This window comes from Anomaloglossus baeobatrachus, chromosome 2, assembly GCF_048569485.1.
Source record: "Anomaloglossus baeobatrachus isolate aAnoBae1 chromosome 2, aAnoBae1.hap1, whole genome shotgun sequence".
NCBI classification, from domain to species: domain Eukaryota; kingdom Metazoa; phylum Chordata; class Amphibia; order Anura; family Aromobatidae; genus Anomaloglossus; species Anomaloglossus baeobatrachus.
This window is the reverse complement of record NC_134354.1, coordinates 689,091,331-689,111,583: the sequence shown is the minus strand read 5'-3', so window position 1 is coordinate 689,111,583 and position 20,253 is coordinate 689,091,331. Positions and strand designations below refer to the sequence as shown.

The following is a 20,253-nucleotide window of genomic DNA, read 5'->3' as shown; positions in this document are numbered from 1 at the left end:
CCTTAACAACAGCTGAAATACAGATAAGAGAAGCACAGTTTTTTCCTTTTTTTAACCCTTGCAGCATATTGTCCTCAGCTTACAGTACGAAATCCTGCTGACAGATTCCCTTTAAGCAGGTAGTAGCTCCAATGTCTTTAGCGTATGTATGTAAAATATAGCTCTGTACATGATTAAGTAAGAATGTGGGGCTTATATAGATGAAACAAGACATCCACTCAGAGAGCAGTCCTACACTTGTACGTTAGAGCTCTTCAGCACCAACTGTGTTTCCATCATTGACAAAGTGGTGTCTTCTTGTCTCGATGGTGCATTTGGATCCAAATTAATATTAGAGCCCTGATCTGACTGTTACTTTACCATCCCCCGCCCCTATGTACTCAGTGATAGGCTAGACAGATAAAACGAGATCATGTAATAGGCAAGATGAGGCAAGACAAAGTATGCCAGAGGATTGAAGAAAAGGCAAGGGATGACGGAATGGTCAAAATTAGAAAGTTAAGACAAGCTGGGCACAAAGTGCTACAATCCTAAAATGAACCGGCTTTCTCTGGCTAGTAAAGGAATTAAGCAGGACTAGAGATTACTGGTAATCCCAAACATCTGGCCCCATAATATGAGAAACAGACAAAACAAAGAATGAGTCACAGCATCTGCTCTAGTAGCCCAATGACCGAGGAGCAATCAATAGTACAGATGATGTAGACTCCAGACCCTGTAGATTGTTACAGCAGGATTATCATATTTGCCATGTAGCGCTCAGTTGTGATCTACAGTTATGTTGATCATATTGGAGGTTCCCTGTTGTTGTACTATTTAGCTATAGCTAAATAGCTATAGCAGGTTATAATATTACAGTACACTGCTGTATTGAGTATATTTCAGACTGCCGAAGTAATAGAATATTGAAGACAATCTGCAATCAGCAGTAATGACACAATGACAACAGGACATTAATCATGATACGTTGTTCACTTACCAGATGTCCACCTTTTCAGACACAGGCTCATTTCGTATGACCTCCGGCGCCATCCAGGCTACTGTGCCCGCAAAGGACATTTTAGTGCTTTTGTCACTCAACTCTTTGGATGTACCAAAGTCTGATATCTTCACCAAGTCATCATAAGTGATCAGCATGCTGTGTATAATAAAAGAAAATACATGAGCTGTAGAAGCTAATGTTCTATTAGTACCATGGGTAGTATACCATATTCACCAATCATACATACAGACAAAGAAAATAGATTAACTGCACAAATTGCCAATTCACCAATGCACTATTATATAAAAGCAATATAAATCCATTGAAATTTACTATAAGGCTCCTTCTTCTAGTGAATAGGGTCAGAACATTTTTATAGCATTGCAATAGATGAAGATGAGATGACATTACTGATTTTGTTTCAGAAAAATTGCCCATCTTGTACCATGGACCGTATCTGGTGTTAAAGATGAAATTTGGGACAGAACGCCACAAACAATATATGAACGAGATTTGTACTACATTTTAAAAGAAAGAAGCCACGTTCTCCTAACCTCAATCAACCCCTTTAAATGTAGTCTGTACCGATGACTGGAAGACAAATACATTCCCTATAGAACGTTGGTCGGGATTCTATCATCTTTAAATTCTAAAATTCCACTCTTAATATAGTAAAATATGTTACGTTACATCAAGCATCCAAGATATTCATGACGTGCCGAAAAAACTGCACTGTTCTAATGACCTGTAAGGGGTCATGAGAACTGGGCTGTATCCAGGGGTATCGCGAGGCACCCCAAATCACAAGTGTAAAACCCCGAATCTTTAGGGACGTGCATTTAAAATTTTAAAGTCAATTTTATTCAAATAGAAGCCACAGGAACACTGCGTACCTCAGCTGCCACGCTGGCCTTTTTTTGCTCGCAGGCAGCTCAGTGTGTGCAGCTCCTCCTTCCGGCTTCTCCTCTCCTCAGCCAGTTACTGTAAGGGTGCGCTTGTGATGCTCTGGACAAGCCAGGTAGTCACAGATAGAGCCACGCACAACACCAGTCCCCTCACTAAGTAACACCAGCCAACCATTTACACCCTAGTCAACTCCCTCAGGGCTGGATGGACACACCAGGGGGCGGAGCCAGGCAATTGGACACGCCAACCGAGGAGTTCAGAGAGCCTGAGACAGGAAAACACAGGCAGAGTTCAGTTTTAGTGTTGAGCAGAAGTGGAGGTCAGGCCTGTGACAGACTGACAGGTGCCAGGGTTGGAGCCCGGGCACCTTTGGCTAGGAGGCATACGAAGGTCTCTGTCTGCAAGAGCTGGCAAGACGGCTCGGTGGAACCGTGGTGGCCCGAGACAGGGTAGTGGCCCGCCGGTACCGACCCGGAAAACCGACTCGGACAGCGTCTGCGGGCAAACGGGCTCTTCCAACATCCACAAGCCGGGAAGTGGACTCCTGACGCTGCAAGCGCAGGTAGTCCAACAACTCAAACAGGTGCAGGAGAAAGGAAGAGACCACCAACCGTGTGGGGGAACCCAACTGCAGCCGGCTGCGGGCACCGACCACCATCATCTTGATTTGCCAGAGACTCGAGTGTTTCATTCTAATGGTGAGTACACCAGTGCCCTCCGGCCGCCCACCTCCCTGCACCGCCAAAACACCCCCAACGGGTCTCGGGGCCATCATCCCTACTCACGGAGGGGTTAACAACTTGCTGCGCAACATCTCCCCCGAGTGCCCCATAACTGCAGCGGTGGTGTTCACCTTCACCACATCCCGTGGGTGGCGTCACAAACTTAAACCACAGCTCCGGCCGTACACCTACGTTACCAATCCGCCAACCCCTTTTTGGTCGGAGTGACCGCAGGACCCCCGGGTCCGGACACCCTCGAGCCACCCACTGAAGGTCCGGACCCGAGCGGCTCGGTTGCAGCTGAGCACGGGGCGGCACACCCCGATTTATGGCATCACGAACAGGATACTTACCTATTCACTTACCTTGTGAAGTGCACCTTGTATGGACAGTCAGCGGTGATCCGCTGTAAAAGTTTCCAAGTCCGCCATCTTGCCGCCATTTTTTGGTGCGAAGATTCTCGCCAGAGTCTTCTTCCCCGTGAAAAGAGCGCGAAAACTGAAGCCCCGCCCCCTGGGAACACGGCCGTGTTGCAAAGCCGGAAGTCGCAAAACGAAATTTACCGGCCGGAGAGAGAAAGGCCGCGAAAAGACAAAGGGGGAGCGGGTGAAGATCAGCGGCATATAACCAACGCTGTGAAGTGCAGGGACGCCAGGACTCTGCGGCAACCCGTTCCTGGATACCAACGCGACAGGATGTGTCGGAGTACGTGGGCCCAAGCCCACTTCATGCTGGCGAAGTGGGCGTCGGAGATGAAGGGCATGGCTGCAGCTGTCCGGGCACGCGAAGTGGAGATGATCTCGGAGGAGTGGGTAAGCAGTGACCCACGCCCCTATGCTCCTCAGGAACCGGCAGTCTCGGCTGAGGGACCCGGCTTGCTCTCGTCCACCAGTCTCCTCATCGCCCATTTCCGCAGCCACCGCCCCGACCGACCCGCTGCCTCAGTCCGTGGCAGCGGAGCCCGTACCACCTACGGGGAAGGACCCAGCTACTGCGCCCTCAGGCCTTACTGTCACCATCGCTCCAGCACCCCCAACTGCATCCCATCCGGCCCAGAGCATGGCCGCAACAGAGATGACAACGGCTCCGGCAGTCCGCCCGCCGCAACGGAGGCGATCCTCGACCAGAAGCCAGCACCGCAAGTCACGCTCACCGCTCCCAGACACCCGGCCTCGGCTGAGGCACGGCGGGGATATAGCTGCCAAGCGGCAGAGCAGGCCACGTCACAGCGGGGTCCCTCAATACCGAAGGTGCCGGTCGTAGCCGGCACGGAAGGACTCCGGCTGGGCCCGTCCCCCGAACAGGCTGACCCAGAGCAGGCAGCCGACGTTCCGTACTGGGAGCGGCAGCAACGGCAGCTGCGCCGTGAGATTGCTGTTTAAAGAAGAAGAGTGTTAAAAAGGTAGCCCGTCCCCGTTGGGACTTTGTTGATTCCCGTTTGTTTAACCCCCATTGACATAGAGACAAGACCGAGAACTAGCAGGCCACCCAAAAACATTATTGGGCCTTGTAAATAATCACTGGACCACCTTTTCATTGTCCTGCAGTCTCTGGAGAGGCTGGTTGGAGGAAGGGCCTGCGGGATGTTGTAGGCCGATGTTCCATCAACATGCAGACCGGTGACAACCCTCCGGGTCAGGGGTCCCCTGAACGTGGGGCCTCTGAGAGACTACTGGGTAAGGAACTTATTACCCGGCCCGTGTGGGCAATACCCGGACCCGAACCAGTTTCCTGGACTGGGGAAAAGGGGTACTGACCTGTATTTAGAGGCAGCATCAAGGTTTAGGTTTGCTTGTGTGGGCAAAATGGAAAGGACCTAGTCCCGTCCCGTTCCCTGGTAATAAAAATGTTTAAAACTTTAAGTTAACTGCAGCGGTGGTGTTCACCTTCACCACATCCCGTGGGTGGCGTCAAGAACTTAAACCACGGCTCCGGCCGTACACCTACGTTCCCAAACCGCCAACCCCTTTTTGGTCGGAGTGACCGCAGGACCCCCGGGTCCGGAGACCCTCGAGCCACCCACTGAAGGTCCGGACCCGAGCGGCTCGGTTGCAGCCGAACACGGGGCGGCACATGCTCACCCGACGCGGCCGCAAACTCTTCGGACAGGAGCATGTCAGCTGCATGTATTTCTATGCAGCTGACACGCTACTGTCCGAAGAGTGTGCGTGCACTCTGGGTAATGCGATCCAATAATCGTGGGGGTCATAATGCTTGTGTGAGCGCACCCTAAACTAGAGACTCTTCCCAACCTCCAGCCTGTGTAGAATGGCAAGCCTCGGAAGGACTCTTCTGCTGCTGGAGAAGAGGGTTGCAGGATGCTCGCTGCTGCCTGTCGGCTTCTTCACAGCAGTGATGGCAGCTCAGGCAGATGTGGCGCCCTGGACAAGCCAGGGGCCACAGAGAACAACACCCACACACCCCACACTCCCAGCAGGCACACCGAAGTCAAACACAAAACCCTTGTTGCCTTCCTCCAGGGGCTGATGTCCACACCAGGGGGTGGGTCAGGCGGTTGGTCCCGCCCACCGAGGAGTTCACAGTCCTGGAGGCGGGAAAAGTAGAGAGTTTAGTTTTGGAGAGGAGTGAGGACAGTTGGAGAAGTGAAAGTGGAAGGAGGAAAGTAGCAAAAGAGCAGTCTGAAGTTGGTCCGGGTGTGTGGCCCGGACAGATCAGCAAGGTTGGCAGACGGTGGTGACCGTCTTCAGGAGTGACTGATTGGAGTCTACCGTAAGGGCCGTGGACGGGCGGTGGCCCGGCGGTACCGGACCGGTACACAAAGAAGTCAGCACCATCTGGCAGGGGCTTACGGACCCCGGCAAGGCTAGGAGTCGCCGTGAATTTGCCAAATTCGTTAGTGAAGGGAACCTCCTGGGTTTCCCAACAGCCAAGTCCCGACAGAAGGCAACAGTCCAGCCAAGTGAGAGAGACACCGCCACCGCTAAGGCAACCGTTTCTCAGGGCCAGCGCCTGCGGGCAAAAGGGGCTCCTCCGGCCTATATCCAATCCGGGGAGCGGGTTACCGGTGGGAACCCATTGGAACCATCTACCGTATCTAGGTGCAGGGAAAGGCAGTCACCACCAACCGGCCGGGAGCAAGCCGTCTGTGGGACCCGTCCATCCAGCCGTGTGTTTTACCGAGAACTGTGTCCTCATCATTGGCTGAGTGAGTGCCCCCGCGACCCTGCACCTCACCAGGCCCCGTAACCCGCCTGCCATTCATCCCTACCTCATCACCGGGCCCCGGGACAACCAACCCCCTACCCACGGAGGGGAGAAATAACAACAAAGCTGCTCCCTGTCACCGCTCCCGGGATCCCCGTCCAGAGCAGCGGTGGTGTCACCAAAATCACCACGACCGTGGGTGGCGTCACGGACAATAATCAAAAACCCCCACAATCAAAAATCTCCCCTTTTCACGCACGGGCGGGGAGCGCCGCTCGAGTCCCCGGGATCCGACCCACTGCTCGAGCCACTGTCGCGGGCGGAGGAGGGGACGCTGCGCTCTCCCACTGCTCGGGTCCGGCTGCCGCTGCTGCTGCGGCCGCTGCTGCTGCGGCCGCTGCTGCTCGATGGCTCGAGCGATGGGCCGGATCCCGGGGACTCGAGCGGCGCTCCTCGCCCGTGAGTGAAAAGGGGTTTGGTTTTGGGGATTTATTGTCCGTGACGCCACCCATGGTTGTGGTGATTTTTGGTAACACCACCGCTGCTCTGTATGGGGATCCTGGGAGCGGTGACAGGGAGCAGCAGAGTTGTTAGTTCTCCCCTCCGTGGGTAGGGGTTGGTTGTCCCGGGGCCCAGTGATGGGGTGGAGGATGAGGGATGGCAGGCCAGGTGCGGGGCCTGGTGAGGTGCAGGGTCGCGGGGGGCAGCGCTGTGCCTCACGGCACGGTGGTACTCACTCAGCCTGAGACGGTTCTCGGTAAAACACACGGCTGGAAAGACGGTTCCCACGGACGGCTGCTGTTGCTTTTCCCCGGTAGTTAACGGTGACTGTCTCTTTCCCTGCACCTTGTGTAATGTTGGTAGCGATGGGTTCCCACCGGTAACCCGCTCCCCGACTTGGATATGGGCCGGAGGAGCCCCTCTTTGCCCGCAGGCGCTGGCCCTCAGAAACTGGTGCCTTGGCGGTGGCGGTGTCTCTCTCATACGGTTGGACTGTTGCCTTCAATCGGGACTTAGTTGTTTGGAAACCCGGAGGTCCCCTTCACTGACGGATTTGGCAAATTTACGGCGACTCCTAGCCTTGCCGGGATCCGAAAGGCCCCTGCCAATGGTGCTGGCTTCTCCTTGTGTACCGGTCCGGTACCGCCGGGTCACCACCCGTCCACGGTCCTCACGGCACCTCCGATAGGCCACTCCTGCAGACGGTCACCGCCGTCTGCTAACCTTGCTGTCTCCGTCCGGGGCACACACCCGAACTAACTTCAGGCTCCGTTGCTGTCACTTTCCTCTTTTTACTTCCACCTCTCAAACTCAACTCCAACTAACTCTTCTGCACTCAAGCTCTGCCTGAGAGAAACTCTCCCTCTAACTGCCTGTGTTTTCCCTCCTCCAGGACTGTGAACTCCTTGGTGGGTGGAGACCAACCGCCTGGCTCCACCCCCTGGTGTGGACATCAGACCCTGGGGAAGGCAACAAGGATTTCTGGTCTAGCTTTGATGTACCTAACCGGGGTGTAGGGTGTGGTGATGTCATTACCTGTGACCCCTGGCTTGTCCAGGGCGTCACACCACCACCGAGCAGCAGCAGCCGCAGCACCAGTGGCAGCCGGACCCAAGTAGTGGGAGAGCGCAGCGTCCCCTCCTCCGCCCGCGACATAGACATTAGGCCAGGCTAACACTAGCATCCAAGGTGAGAGCACTGGATTCAATATGCTAAGGATACTCAGCTCAAACTGTGCTGCGAGTACGAGGCGAGTGTCATTCAGTGTGATCCAATTCTCTCATATGCGAGAATAGGATTACAGGTGAGAAGAGAGAGACATTAATTTCTCCATCTTCTCCATTGTTGGTCTCAGCGTATATCTCATTGCACTTCCATGACATCAGTGCAGTCCAATGTTTCACACTCTCCCATAGTCTTGTATGGGTGTGTGACGCCCTGGCAAAACCAAGTAGTCACAAAAGTAGTTCACCCTCCTTGTTACCACCAAACACCCACACCCATGTACAACACACAGCCATTAAAGCCTAGCCACCCCCTCATGATAATAAGGACACACCAGTTGGCGGGATCAGGAGGATGAGAATGCCCACCTAGGGGTCCTGAGGTGTCAGGGGCGGGAACACGAGTCAAGTCAAGTGAACACAGCAGTCAAGTTTGAGCTGTAGTCAGTGGAGAGCTGACAGGAGGGAGTTGGAGCTCCCTGGAGAGGATGGTAGTCGGGGTTGGAGCCCTGGACCACTGGACGACTGAACTAGCCATGCTGACTAGGTGGCAGTGAGGGCTACAGGCGACGGAGATCCGGTCGCGGGGAACCTGAGGCCGACCAGGGCAGGGTTGTAGCCCGCCGGTGCCGAGAGAGGGGATCTGGTCCAGAGGCCGTTTCAAGCGGACTAGTCCAGACAAGTGAGAGACAGACAAAGTGCAGGAGAAAGGGCCCCTGGCTGTATATCGGTGTGCAGGACCCGAGCACACCCCTCCAGAGGCAACCGGCATCCGGCCTTGGTTTACAAAAGGACTGTGTTTACGGAACCTCCAAATCAGCAGCTCATCCAGCAGCTCATCCAGCACCACGACAACCGAACTGTGAGTTTCCTGCTCCCTGCAATCCCTCACCATCCTCTGGGCCCTGGGACTACACCTTCCCTGCCCGTGGAGGGGATCCCACCTTGCTGCCCCGCTCCATCAGCCCTGGGCAACCACATGCAAGGCAGCGGCGGTGTCACCATCCCTCACCGCAACCCATGGATGGCGTTACTGACAAAGACTATCCCCTGTAAATAACCCCTTTTCACTTATGGGCGACGGACGGCTGCCACTCGAGCCACAGCCACAGCCCGGATCCGAGCGCCTCGTGCGCCCCCCCTGTTGTGGTCTGTCCCCCGCCCGCGACAGGTGCACGTGATCTGAGATTCGCTGCCAATCACAGCTTTCTGAAATTATTTTCCCAAGCCGAATTGGCATAGGAAAGAAAACCGCTGATCTGCTCTGCCTCATTGGTCTGAGTGTAATGCGAGATTTTATAGCATTGCATTTGTCCGATTTAAACGCTAATGTGAGCGAGTCCTTCGGGTATGTGCACACGATCAGGACATGCTGCATCCTGGACGCAGGGTGCCCTGTCCTGCAAGGCTGCGAGTGCTCTCCGCAGGTGATCGCAGCAGCCTGTGCCAACAATCAGGGTTCGGGCCGTTGTGGTCTCTTTCTCTGTTCTCTCTGCAGAGAACACTCGCAGCTCCGCAGCAATAAATTGACATGCTGCAGCTCAAGAAGCCGCACTGCATATCTGTTTACGCTGTGGGAAAAACAAGCACAGTGGATATGGGATTTCTAGAAATCCCATCCACTGTGCATGTACTGTACAACGCAGCGTTTTGGAAGCAGCAAAAAACACACTGTCCAAAACGCTGTGAGCCCTGACTGTCGCACGCAGTCTTAGAGTGCTTTAGTGACTGCTCGGAGCTCTGTACTGTGTGGTCGCTGCAGGATCGGGTGTCTCAGCCACACACACAGGGACCAGTGAGCACCCAACTTCCACCACACAGGCAGTAAATCTCTGTCATCTCCGACAGGGCCGTCTCCTGTCACTACTGCTCTGAGGAATCCAAGCTGGGACTGACCCTGTCCCCTGACTATATCCCCCATCCAGTGGAGCCTGTATACTAAATATATACTGTACCTGTATATTCTATATAATTACACAAATACAATAAATACAAAGGTCTAGTATATACACATATAAAGCATATGTATTGTATATGTGTATATATAATGTATTTGTGTGTTCTATAGAATCTGTTCATTGCTGCTAATGTATATGTGAGTTCCTGAAACATCAAGTTAGCCTTGAAAAAAATGCAGTAGCCAGTGTGAAAATTGCAAGATTTCTACATATTTGTAATACACATGATGACATGAGGAATAAAATGTGTAAAAATTGCAGTAGGTAAAAAGCTGATTTAACCAGTATGTCATTTTCTGATTAAACATCGTTGGCCGCTAGTAATTTTGGACTTTGAAATTTTGGTGTCAGGAGTGGGCTATGTTCTGTAGATAAGTGAGCCAAATACAGTTAGGTCCAGAAATATTTGGACAGTGACACACGTTTTGTTATTTTAGCTGTTTACAAAAACATGTTCAGAAATACAATTATATATATATAATATGGGCTGAAAGTGCACACTCCCAGCTGCAATATGAGAGTTTTCACATCCAAATCGGAGAAAGGGTTTAGGAATCATAGCTCTGTAATGCATAGCCTCCTCTTTTTCAAGGGACCAAAAGTAATTGGACAAGGGACTCTAAGGGCTGCAATTAACTCTGAAGGCGTCTCCCTCGTTAACCTGTAATCAATGAAGTAGTTAAAAGGTCTGGGGTTGATTACAGGTGTGTGGTTTTGCATTTGGAAGCTGTTGCTGTGACCAGACAACATGCGGTCTAAGGAACTCTCAATTGAGGTGAAGCAGAACATCCTGAGGCTGAAAAATAAGAAAAAATCCATCAGAGAGATAGCAGACATGCTTGGAGTAGCAAAATCAACAGTCGGGTACATTCTGAGGAAAAAGGAATTGACTGGTGAGCTTGGGAACTCAAAAAAGCCTGGGCGTCCACGGATGACAACAGTGGTGGATGATCGCCGCATACTTTCTTTGGTGAAGAAGAACCCGTTCACAACATCAACTGAAGTCCAGAACACTCTCAGTGAAGTAGGTGTATCTGTCTCTAAGTCAACAGTAAAGAGAAGACTCCATGAAAGTAAATACAAAGGGTTCACATCTAGATGCAAACCATTCATCAATTCCAAAAATAGACAGGCCAGAGTTAAATTTGCTGAAAAACACCTCATGAAGCCAGCTCAGTTCTGGAAAAGTATTCTATGGACAGATGAGACCAAGATCAACCTGTACCAGAATGATGGGAAGAAAAAAAAGTTTGGAGAAGAAAGGGAACGGCACATGATCCAAGGCACACCACATCCTCTGTAAAACATGGTGGAGGCAACGTGATGGCATGGGCATGCATGGCTTTCAATGGCACTGGGTCACTTGTGTTTATTGATGACATAACATCAGACAAGAGTAGCCGGATGAATTCTGAAGTGTACCGGGATATACTTTCAGCCCAGATTCAGCCAAATGCCGCAAAGTTGATCGGACGGCGCTTCATAGTACAGATGGAAAATGACCCCAAGCATACAGCCAAAGCTAACCATGAGTTCATGAGTGCAAAAAAGTGGAACATTCTGCAATGGCCAAGTCAATCACCAGATCTTAACCCAATTGAGCATGCATTTCACTTGCTCAAATCCAGACTTAAGACGGAAAGACCCACAAACAAGCAAGACCTGAAGGCTGCGGCTGTAAAGGCCTGGCAAAGCATTAAGAAGGAGGAAACCCAGCATTTGGTGATGTCCATGGGTTCCAGACTTAAGGCAGTGATTGCCTCCAAAGGATTCGCAACAAAATATTGAAACTAAAAATTTTTTTTGGGGTTTGGTTTATTTGTCCAATTACTTTTGACCTCCTAAAATGTGGAGTGTTTGTAAAGAAATGTGTACAATTCCTACAATTTCTATCAGATATTTTTGTTCAAACCTTCAAATGAAACGTTACAATCTGCACTTGAATTCTGTTGTAGAGATTTCATTTCAAATCCAATGTGGTGGCATGCAGAGCCCAACTCGCGAAAATTGTGTCACTGTCCAAATATTTCTGGACCTAACTGTACTACCTCTCTCTATGCACCGTTAGGCTATGTTCACACAGTGCTGTTTTGCAGCATGATTATTGCCTTGGTTTTATGCAAATTCATGCTAATAAAATTCTGCCTTTCACAGTCCCAGCATAGCCGATGAGATTTCAGAAAACACACACACACACACACACACACACACACACAACCTGGATTTTTCCTGACCGTTTTGTCAACCTCCTTGGTTGTTGCAGCGTTATTCAAAGATTGAGCATGTCAAATCTTTGCAGTGTTTTTGCCATGATTTTGCAGTAAAAAAACCCCCACAGTATAGAAGAAATGCTGCAAAACTGCTGCAAAAATGCCGCAGATGACTCCCAGGAGATACCCTACCACAAGATTAGGTTTTGGTCAGGGAAAACCTGCTGCAAAAAAGTCCTGTGTGAACATAGCCTTAGGGTATGTGCACAGAGAGCATTTTTTGATGCGTTTTCTAGTGCAGCTTTATCATAAAATTGCATGCAAATACTTATTCGACCAAAGTCAATGAGAATCCTTGATTTGGTGCAGAAATAAAAAGAGGAGATAAAGGGAATGGGAACAAATATATGTCTTGGGTCTGTTCAGAGACATAGCCAGAGACATTGCTAGAGTCAGAAAAGATCAGTGGTCCAAGCCCCAAGGTATGTCCTCTGCCAGGCTTGATTTGTGTCCTAAAGGCTGGAAAGTCATCGCAAGCGGCATCCGGCATGAATGTGCAATGTATAGATGAAGCCTTGGCTAGCACACCGTACTTTGCTGTGCATGCACTGGAAGCTGCTGTGGAGGCCTCAGATTATGCACGAGACTGGCCTGTGGGACATCAAACAAGACAGATATAGCACTAGTTAGCCTGACTCCTCAGAGGAGTGACATGACCGCACAACTGCTTAGCATACAGCACTCCCTGTTTTCAAAGTACTTTTTCTATCTCATCCTGCATCGGAAAGTTTCAGTGTCTAGTTGAAAAATGAAGCAGAAACCTGGCTATTTGCCATGAACGACTTCACTTGTCCTTTGCTCCGGCCTATTGTAATAATAAAGCACCAGTCCGGCGTTTGTTTTTATTTCACCACTGGAGTGGTGCTGTAAATCTACGTCCTCTGCCCCCGGTCTTATATATATTCACCTGCCACCGCTTTCTTGCGTTATCAACGCCACTTCGGTCTATCTCCGGCGATTTGTGACTTGGCAGCAGCTCCAGTATTTCATGGAGCATACCAGAAGTCACAACTATAAGAAAGTCTATGAGAGCCTCGTTCTGGCCTCATCCAGGCTCTCAGATTTTTATTGAGAGCTTGTGATATAAGTTCTGACTTCTGGGTAAAATTAAGTTATGGATACAAGATGGCACCACGGGACCGAAAAAAAGATGAAACCGCCAGAAAGGGAGTATAAAGCGGGCTTTACACGTTACGATATTTCTAGCAATTGCTAGCCATATCGTACGCAAAAGCACCCACCCCCGTCGTGCATGCGATATTGTGTGATCGCTGCTGCAGCGAACATTATCGCTATGGCAGCGTCACACGCACTTACCTGGTCGGCGGCGTCGCTGTGACTGCCGAACAATCCCTCCCTCAAGGGGCAGGTGCGTTCGGCGTCATGGCAACGTCACCGCGTCGTCACTAAGCGGCCGGCCAATCAAAGCGGAGGGGCGGAGATAAGCGGGACGAACATCCCGCCCACCTCCTTCCTTCCTCATTGCGGGCAGGACGCAGGTAAGGTGAGGTTCCTCGCTCCTGCGGCGTCACACACAGCGATGCGTGCTGCCGCAGGAACAACATCTTTAACCCCTTAAGGACGAAGCCAGTTTTGTACTTAATGCCCAGGCCATTTTTTGCAATTTTGACCAGTGTCACTTAATAAGGTTATAACTCTGGAACGCTTCAATGGATCCCGGTGATTCTGAGATTGTTTTTTCGTGACATATTGGGCTTCATGTTAGAGGTATATTTAGGATGATATGTTTTTATTTTATTTGTGAAAAAATCTGAAATTTGAGAACAAAAATTAAAATTTTGCAATTTTCAAACTTTTAATTTTTATGCCCATAAACCAGAGAGTTATGTCACACAAAATAGTTAATAAATAACATTTCCCACTTGTCTACTTTAGATCAGCGTAATTTTTGAAACAAAATTTTTTGGGGTTAGGAAGTTAGAAGGGTTCAAAGTTAATCAGCAATTTCCCATTTTTTTCAACAAAATTTACAAAACCATTTTTTTAGGGACCACATCCCATTTGAACTGACTTTGAGAGGCCTAGGTGACAGAAAATACCCAAAAGTGACACCATTCTAAAAACTGCACCCCTGAAGGTACTCAAAACCACATCCAAGAAGTTTATTAACCCTTCAGGTGCTTCACAGGAACTAAAGTAATGTGGAATGAAAAAAAATAACAATTAACATTACACTTAAAAATGTTGCTTTAGCACTAATTTTCTTACTTTTTCAAGATACCAAAAATTGGACCTCACACTTTGTTACCCACTTTCTTATGAGCGCGCCAATACCCCACATGTGGTCAGAAACCTTTGTTTGGGTAAATGGGAGGGCTCGGAACGAAAGGAGCAATATTTGAATTTTGGAAAGCAAAGTTGGCTGAAACAGATTGCGGGCACCATGTTGCATTTACAGATCCCCTAAGGTACCTAAACAGCAGGAACCCCCTCAAGTGACCCAATTTTGGAAACTAGATCCCTTAAGGCTTCTATCGAGGGGTATAGTGAGCATTTTGGACCCACAGGTACTTCACAGATTTTGATAACGTTACGTTGTCATATTGAAAATTGTCATTTTTTTCTCAAAAATGTTGCTTTAGCATCAATTTTCTCACTTTTTCAAGAGGCAATTCCAAAAATTTTACCCACATGTTTGTTACCCACTTTTTGTGAGCGCAGTGATACCTCACATGTGGTCTGAAACCTTCATTTGGACAAATGGGAGGGCTTGGAACGAAAGGAGCAATATTTGAATTTTGGAAAGGAAATTTGGCTGAAAAAGATTGCGGGCACCATGTCGCATTTGGAGGACCCCTAAGGTACGTAAACAGCAAAAAACCACAACAAGTGACCCCATATTGGAAACTAGGCCTCTCAAGGAATTTATCTAGATGTTTGGTGAGTACGAAGTTTATAACGTTGAGCCATGAAAATAAAAAAAATAAAATTTTACCACAAAATTGTTACTTCAACCAGGTAGCTTTTTTTTTTCACAAGGGTAACAGGAAAAAAGTCACCATGAAATTTATTGTGCAATTTCTCCTGAGTTTGGTGATATCTTATATGTGGTAGAAATCAACTGTTTGGGCACACGGTAGGGCTCGGAAGGGAAGGAGTGCTATTTGACTGCAAAATTGGCTGCAATCAATAGCGGACACCATATTGCATTAGGAGAGCCCCTGAGGTGCCTAAACAGTGGAGGTCCCCCACAAGTGACTCCATTCTGGAAAATAGACCCCTCAAGGAATTTATCTAGATGTTTGGTGAGTACCCTGAACCCCCAGGTGCTTCACAGACGTTTATAATGTTGAGCTGTGAAAATAAAAAAAAATACATTTTTACCACAAAATTGTTACTTCAACCACATAGCTTTTTTTTTTTAACAAGAGTAAAAGGAAAAAAAGCAGCATAAAATTTATTGTGCAATTTCTCCTGAGTATGCAGATACCTTATGTGTGGTGGAAATCAACTGTTTGGGTGCACAGCAGGGCTCGGAAGGGAAAAAGTGCCATTTGACTGAACATTTGGCTGGAATAATTAGTGGACACTATGTCGCATTTGGAAAGCCCGTAAGGTGCCTAAACAGTGGAGGTCCCCACAAGTGACCCCATTCTGGAAACAAGACACCTCAAGGCTTTTATCTAGGTGTATAGTGAGCAGTTTGAATCCACGAATACTTAACAGAATTTGATAAGCTTAGGTTGCCATATTGAAAATTTTCATTTTTTTCACAAAAATGTTTCACATTTCTCACTTTTTCAAGAGGCAACAACAAAACGTGGACCCCACAGGTTGTTATCCAATTTCTTGTGAGCGCAGGGATACCCCATATGTGGCCAAAAACCTCTGTTTGGATAAATGGGAGGGCTTGGAATGGAAGGAGCACCATTTGAATTTTGGAAAAGTTGAAATAAATTGCGCGCACCATGTCACATTAGCAGGGCCTCTTGGGTACCTCATCATACATCATATGAAATTGCATTGCATTGCCCCCCGAAGAAGCAACGCAAGCGAAACGCGTTGGGGCTTCTCCCACTGATAATTGGACCTCTGCCCTGGCACTGACCTAGCACCTTGCACTTTCTAATGGGTAAGAAGCTCTGCTCTATATATACTTTATTGTATTTGTAGTATGAGGAATTTTCCTCTACTACATTTTCAGGGTGCTGCTTGCCCATTTTTGTGTATACTATTACCATATAGGGCTGATGTCCCCTTGTTTTGGGAATGTTTATCTGGGACTGATTTCCTGCTTATTATGCTTTTTTCTACTATTGTGATTTTACCATTGTCTGAATTTATGCTTAATAAACTTATTTAGGTTTTTATACCATAAAGACAATGGTCTTGATGTTTTTTGATTATGTGGTTGGCCGTTTAGTACTTTTCTTCTCCTTTATATTGATCATATGAAATACATATACATCAGAAAGCCCTCACAAGTGACCCCATTTTGGAAACTGGACCCCTCAAGGATTTTATTCAGGAGTATAGTAAGCATTTTGAATCCACAGGTACTTCACAAAAATGTTGCTGTAGCAACAATATTCTCACTTTTAGGCTATGTGGCCATGATCCAGCGACACGGCGTCTAGTACACAGTGTCAGCCTTCCTGCAGAGATGTGAGTGTTGTCCACGGGAGAACGCAGCTGCCCATGCCCACGTATGGGTTCAGGCTGCTGTGGACTTTAGTTCTATTCTACCTGCAGAGAACACTCATCTCCGCAGCATAAATTGACATGCTGAGGCTCGGGAAGCTGCGCCACAGGTCGGTTTATGCTGAGGAGAAAAGAAGCTCAGTGGGCATGAGATTTCTAAAAATCCTTCCACTGTGCTTCTACTACACAATGCAGCGATATGGATGCAGGGAAAACACTCTGTGCCCAAAACGCTGCAAACCCCGATTGTGGGCGCACAGCCTAAAATGCTACAATGGATGAATGGATAGATGTCAAACATATATAACTTCCCACCCCCTGCATATTCTAAGCTGACGCCCTTTAGTGCCTTTCATGTGGCACTAAAGGATACCTAGCCTTGTATTTAGCCCAAAAAGAAAAAAAAATAATTAAAATAAATGACGTGGGGTCCCCCCTATTTTTGATAGCCAGCTAGGGTAAAGCAGACAGCTGTAGCCTGCAAACCACAGCTGACAGCTTCATCTTGTCTGGTGATCAATTTGGAGGGCTCCCTAAGCTGTTATTTTGGTTTTTTTTTAATTTATAAATAAATAATTAAAAAAAACAAACAAACGTGGGGGTCCCCCCAAATTAGATCACCAGCCAAGGTGAAGCTGACAGCACATGCGACAGTAACCAGAGGAAAAGGGTAAATGCAGCCGGCGCGCTGTGGTGTGCGCGCGGCCATCTTGGATTTTCGGGAGGGGGGGGGGGGAGGTCGGGGGGGAGGTCGGGGGGGACACTTTGGCGACACCAGGGATGAGATTTATCTTCCTTCTGACATGTATGTTTATGCCAGATGGGAGATAAATCATTTTTTACCGGCACTGACATTTACTGTAACCTGATCATCGGTATACGGTGTATACCAGTCATCAGGTGAGCGGGGACCGGAAAAACCAGCCTGAATCATGATCTCCAGGGTCTCAGCTACCCCCGGCAGCTGAGACCCCGGAACTTTTCCGACTCTGGGGGGGCGCTAGACCCTTTTTTCCGACCGCCGTTAAAAAGCAGCGGATCGGAAGAAGTACCCTAATTTGTCGCCGTTAAAAGGCGTATCGGCGGTCGTTAAGGGGTTAAACAACCATTAACAATTTTTGGTTTTAGGACGACCTCTCCATGGTGAACGATTTTCACCACTTTGGAGGACGTTTAAGGTCGCTGGTAAGTGTTACACGCTGCAATACCGTTAATGACGCCGGATGTGCGTCACTAACGACGTGACCCCCGACGATAAAACATTAACGATATCGTAGCGTGTAAAGCCCCCTTAAGACTGGGGGCAGGGGATTCGGACTTAAAGCTTCACTCCAGTGCTGTCAAAAACCTCAAAAACAGCTGGAGTAGTGCTTTTAAAGAAGAGAGTTGATTGTTTGCTATAGGTGACTCCTCCACCTATGCTTTACTAAAGTTTGGGCACATTCCTCCAAAATATTTTATAAATATATCCATACATACATACACACACATAATGAAAATAAATATGTACATACATTATGGAAATACTTACTTTGGTGACTTTAGATCTCGATGGATAATTTTGTGGAGGTGCAGATAGTTCATCCCTCCAGCGATACCCATGGACCAGTCCACTAATAAAGAAGGGGTGACTTTCCTTCCGGCACGCAGAACCTCATACAACTGCCCCTGGGCACAGAACTCCATCAGGATACAATAGCAAGGAGCCTGGGTACAGACACCCCTATAAGAGAGAAAAACGTCATTAAGATCTAATGGAACAGTTAGCAGTAGTGAATAATAAAACACTATAGTAATACAATAAATATCATCCTAGTAAATACACAGTAGGAGGGTCTCGGTCACGGACGTGCTTGAGCTGAATGTAAAGCGATAATGAATATGAATAGTGTATAATTACTATATTTATACTTTATGTCTATGATTCAGTAATCCTTATTATGAACCATTGATCATCATCTCTTATCGGACCCACTAATTACAGGATTCTCACAAATAGTACTGCTTCTATATGTATTCTAAGTAAATGGGCCGTGAAATCATTACTTGGCAAGTGCCGTTGTGTTTATTGTTCACAATGTTTCAATCTCAATTTGATTTTTTCTTTCAAACTTCCATAAACTACCAGACCCGCGTCATTTACCGGTAAGACCTATTTGGTAGTGTGCAGTCCCTTATATCAACTATATCGAACAGCAGTACTCAATGTCAGGCAGCAGCTGCTAAAGCAAACAAGATATTAGGGTGTATAAAAAGAGATTAGATCCCGGGATCCCAACGTCTTGTTACCCCTCTATAAATCACTTGTAAGGCCACATCTGGAATATGGGATCCAGTGTTAAAAAGGATATCAAGAAGTTATAGTCCGTTCAAAAGGCGAGCAACTAGATTATTACAAGGAATGGAAGGCCTCCCATATGATGAGAGGTTGGAAAAGTTGGATTTGTTTAGCTTAGAAAAAAAAAAGACATCTAAGAAGAGATCTCATTTATATGTATAAATACATGTGTGGTCAATATAAAGGACTGGCACAGGACTTATTCCTTCCAAAGACCAGGACACTGGGGGCACTCACTGAGAGTGGAAGAAAGGATATTCTGGCAACTAAGTATGAAAGGGTTCTTTACAGTAAGAGCAGTCAGACTGTGGAATACCCTACCACAAGAGGTAGTAATGGCAGATACTATAACAACTTCTTAAAAAAAGGGCTGGATGATTTCCTCAGTACACACAACATGGTCAGTTATAAATGATTTAGTGACAAAATGTAGAATTGGTGGAGGAAGGTTGAACTAGATGGACCTAGGTCTTTATTGAACCTATGTAACTGATCGGGTATTTCAAGCCTCGCTTGGTGAAAAATTTAAACTTAAAATGAATAAGACACATATTTTAGCCGCATCCCTAAATATTGCATATTATCTGCTAGTAAAGTCTAGTTCTCCACAAAACTTGAGACATAATTGCAGTAAAGAGGTCAAGTACTAAAAGTAAGTAGAGCTCCTTATACACAATAGAAAACTGTAAGAAAAACAAACATTTGGCCAACAGTTCTCTCTCCAGATTCCCCATTCACAGGAACACTTGGCTGTGCTGCGTGCTCAGACGTGGTCTCTGAAAGTCACTGCCAAACTCTTCTGGCAGTGGCTTTTCTCACAGAGAACAAAACGTTTCTCCATGGGAAATCTGAGGTGTCAGATCCTTCTCTCCCCCAACATCATCTGTCGTGAGGCCCCTATATATATATTACACCATCAGCCAATCCCTCAGATACCGGCAGGTTCGGACAACTTTAGTTTAATGTGTATGGCAGCAATAAAGGGAATCTGTCAGCAGGTTTTTGTTACTTCATCTGATGTAGGCAAAGAGATTCTGAATGCATCATTTAGTTTACAGGCTGCAGCCGTTCTGATAAAGTCTGAAGTTTTTAGCAAAGCAGCAGACCTGAGCGAGCTGTCTTGTCCACACCAGGCTCTCAATAGACATTGTACATTGACAGTAAGGAGTCAATTACAGGAGGGGTTGTGCCGGACAACATGGCACAGTCACCTAGTCACAGCAATGATAATCACCAAGTGATTAAGCTTTTAGTTTAAGTAAACAGCGCAGAGCCTGATAAGAGAAGCACAAATTGTTGTTTTTTAACCCATGCTGTCCTCAGCTTACATAGCAAAACCCTCCAGACAGATTCCCCTTTAGGGAACCGGGCAGATCCAATATGCACCCAGAACCACGAGCAGTTCTGGGTGTATATTAGTAATTCCTCCCTAACTGTGCTTGTATACACTAACATAAATAAACAGATGTTTAGAAAAAGTATTTCTAAAGATCGTTTCTTATTTGCTAATGAGGGCCAGGGACTAG

At 47.7% G+C, this 20,253-nt stretch overlaps 1 protein-coding gene across 2 annotated transcripts in view; it reads right to left on the bottom strand.

Moving 5' to 3' along the window:
* Nucleotides 1–20,253, bottom strand: part of MAP3K12 (mitogen-activated protein kinase kinase kinase 12) — a 216,602-nt gene that overhangs the window by 66,673 nt on the left and 129,676 nt on the right. For both annotated transcript variants that reach the window (XM_075337201.1, XM_075337202.1), the window contains exons 4-5: nucleotides 17,921–18,112; nucleotides 980–1,138 (exon numbers count right to left, since the gene is read on the bottom strand). In XM_075337201.1, the coding sequence (XP_075193316.1) occupies nucleotides 980–1,138; nucleotides 17,921–18,112 (351 nt within the window). The remainder of the gene's footprint in view (nucleotides 1–979; nucleotides 1,139–17,920; nucleotides 18,113–20,253) is intronic.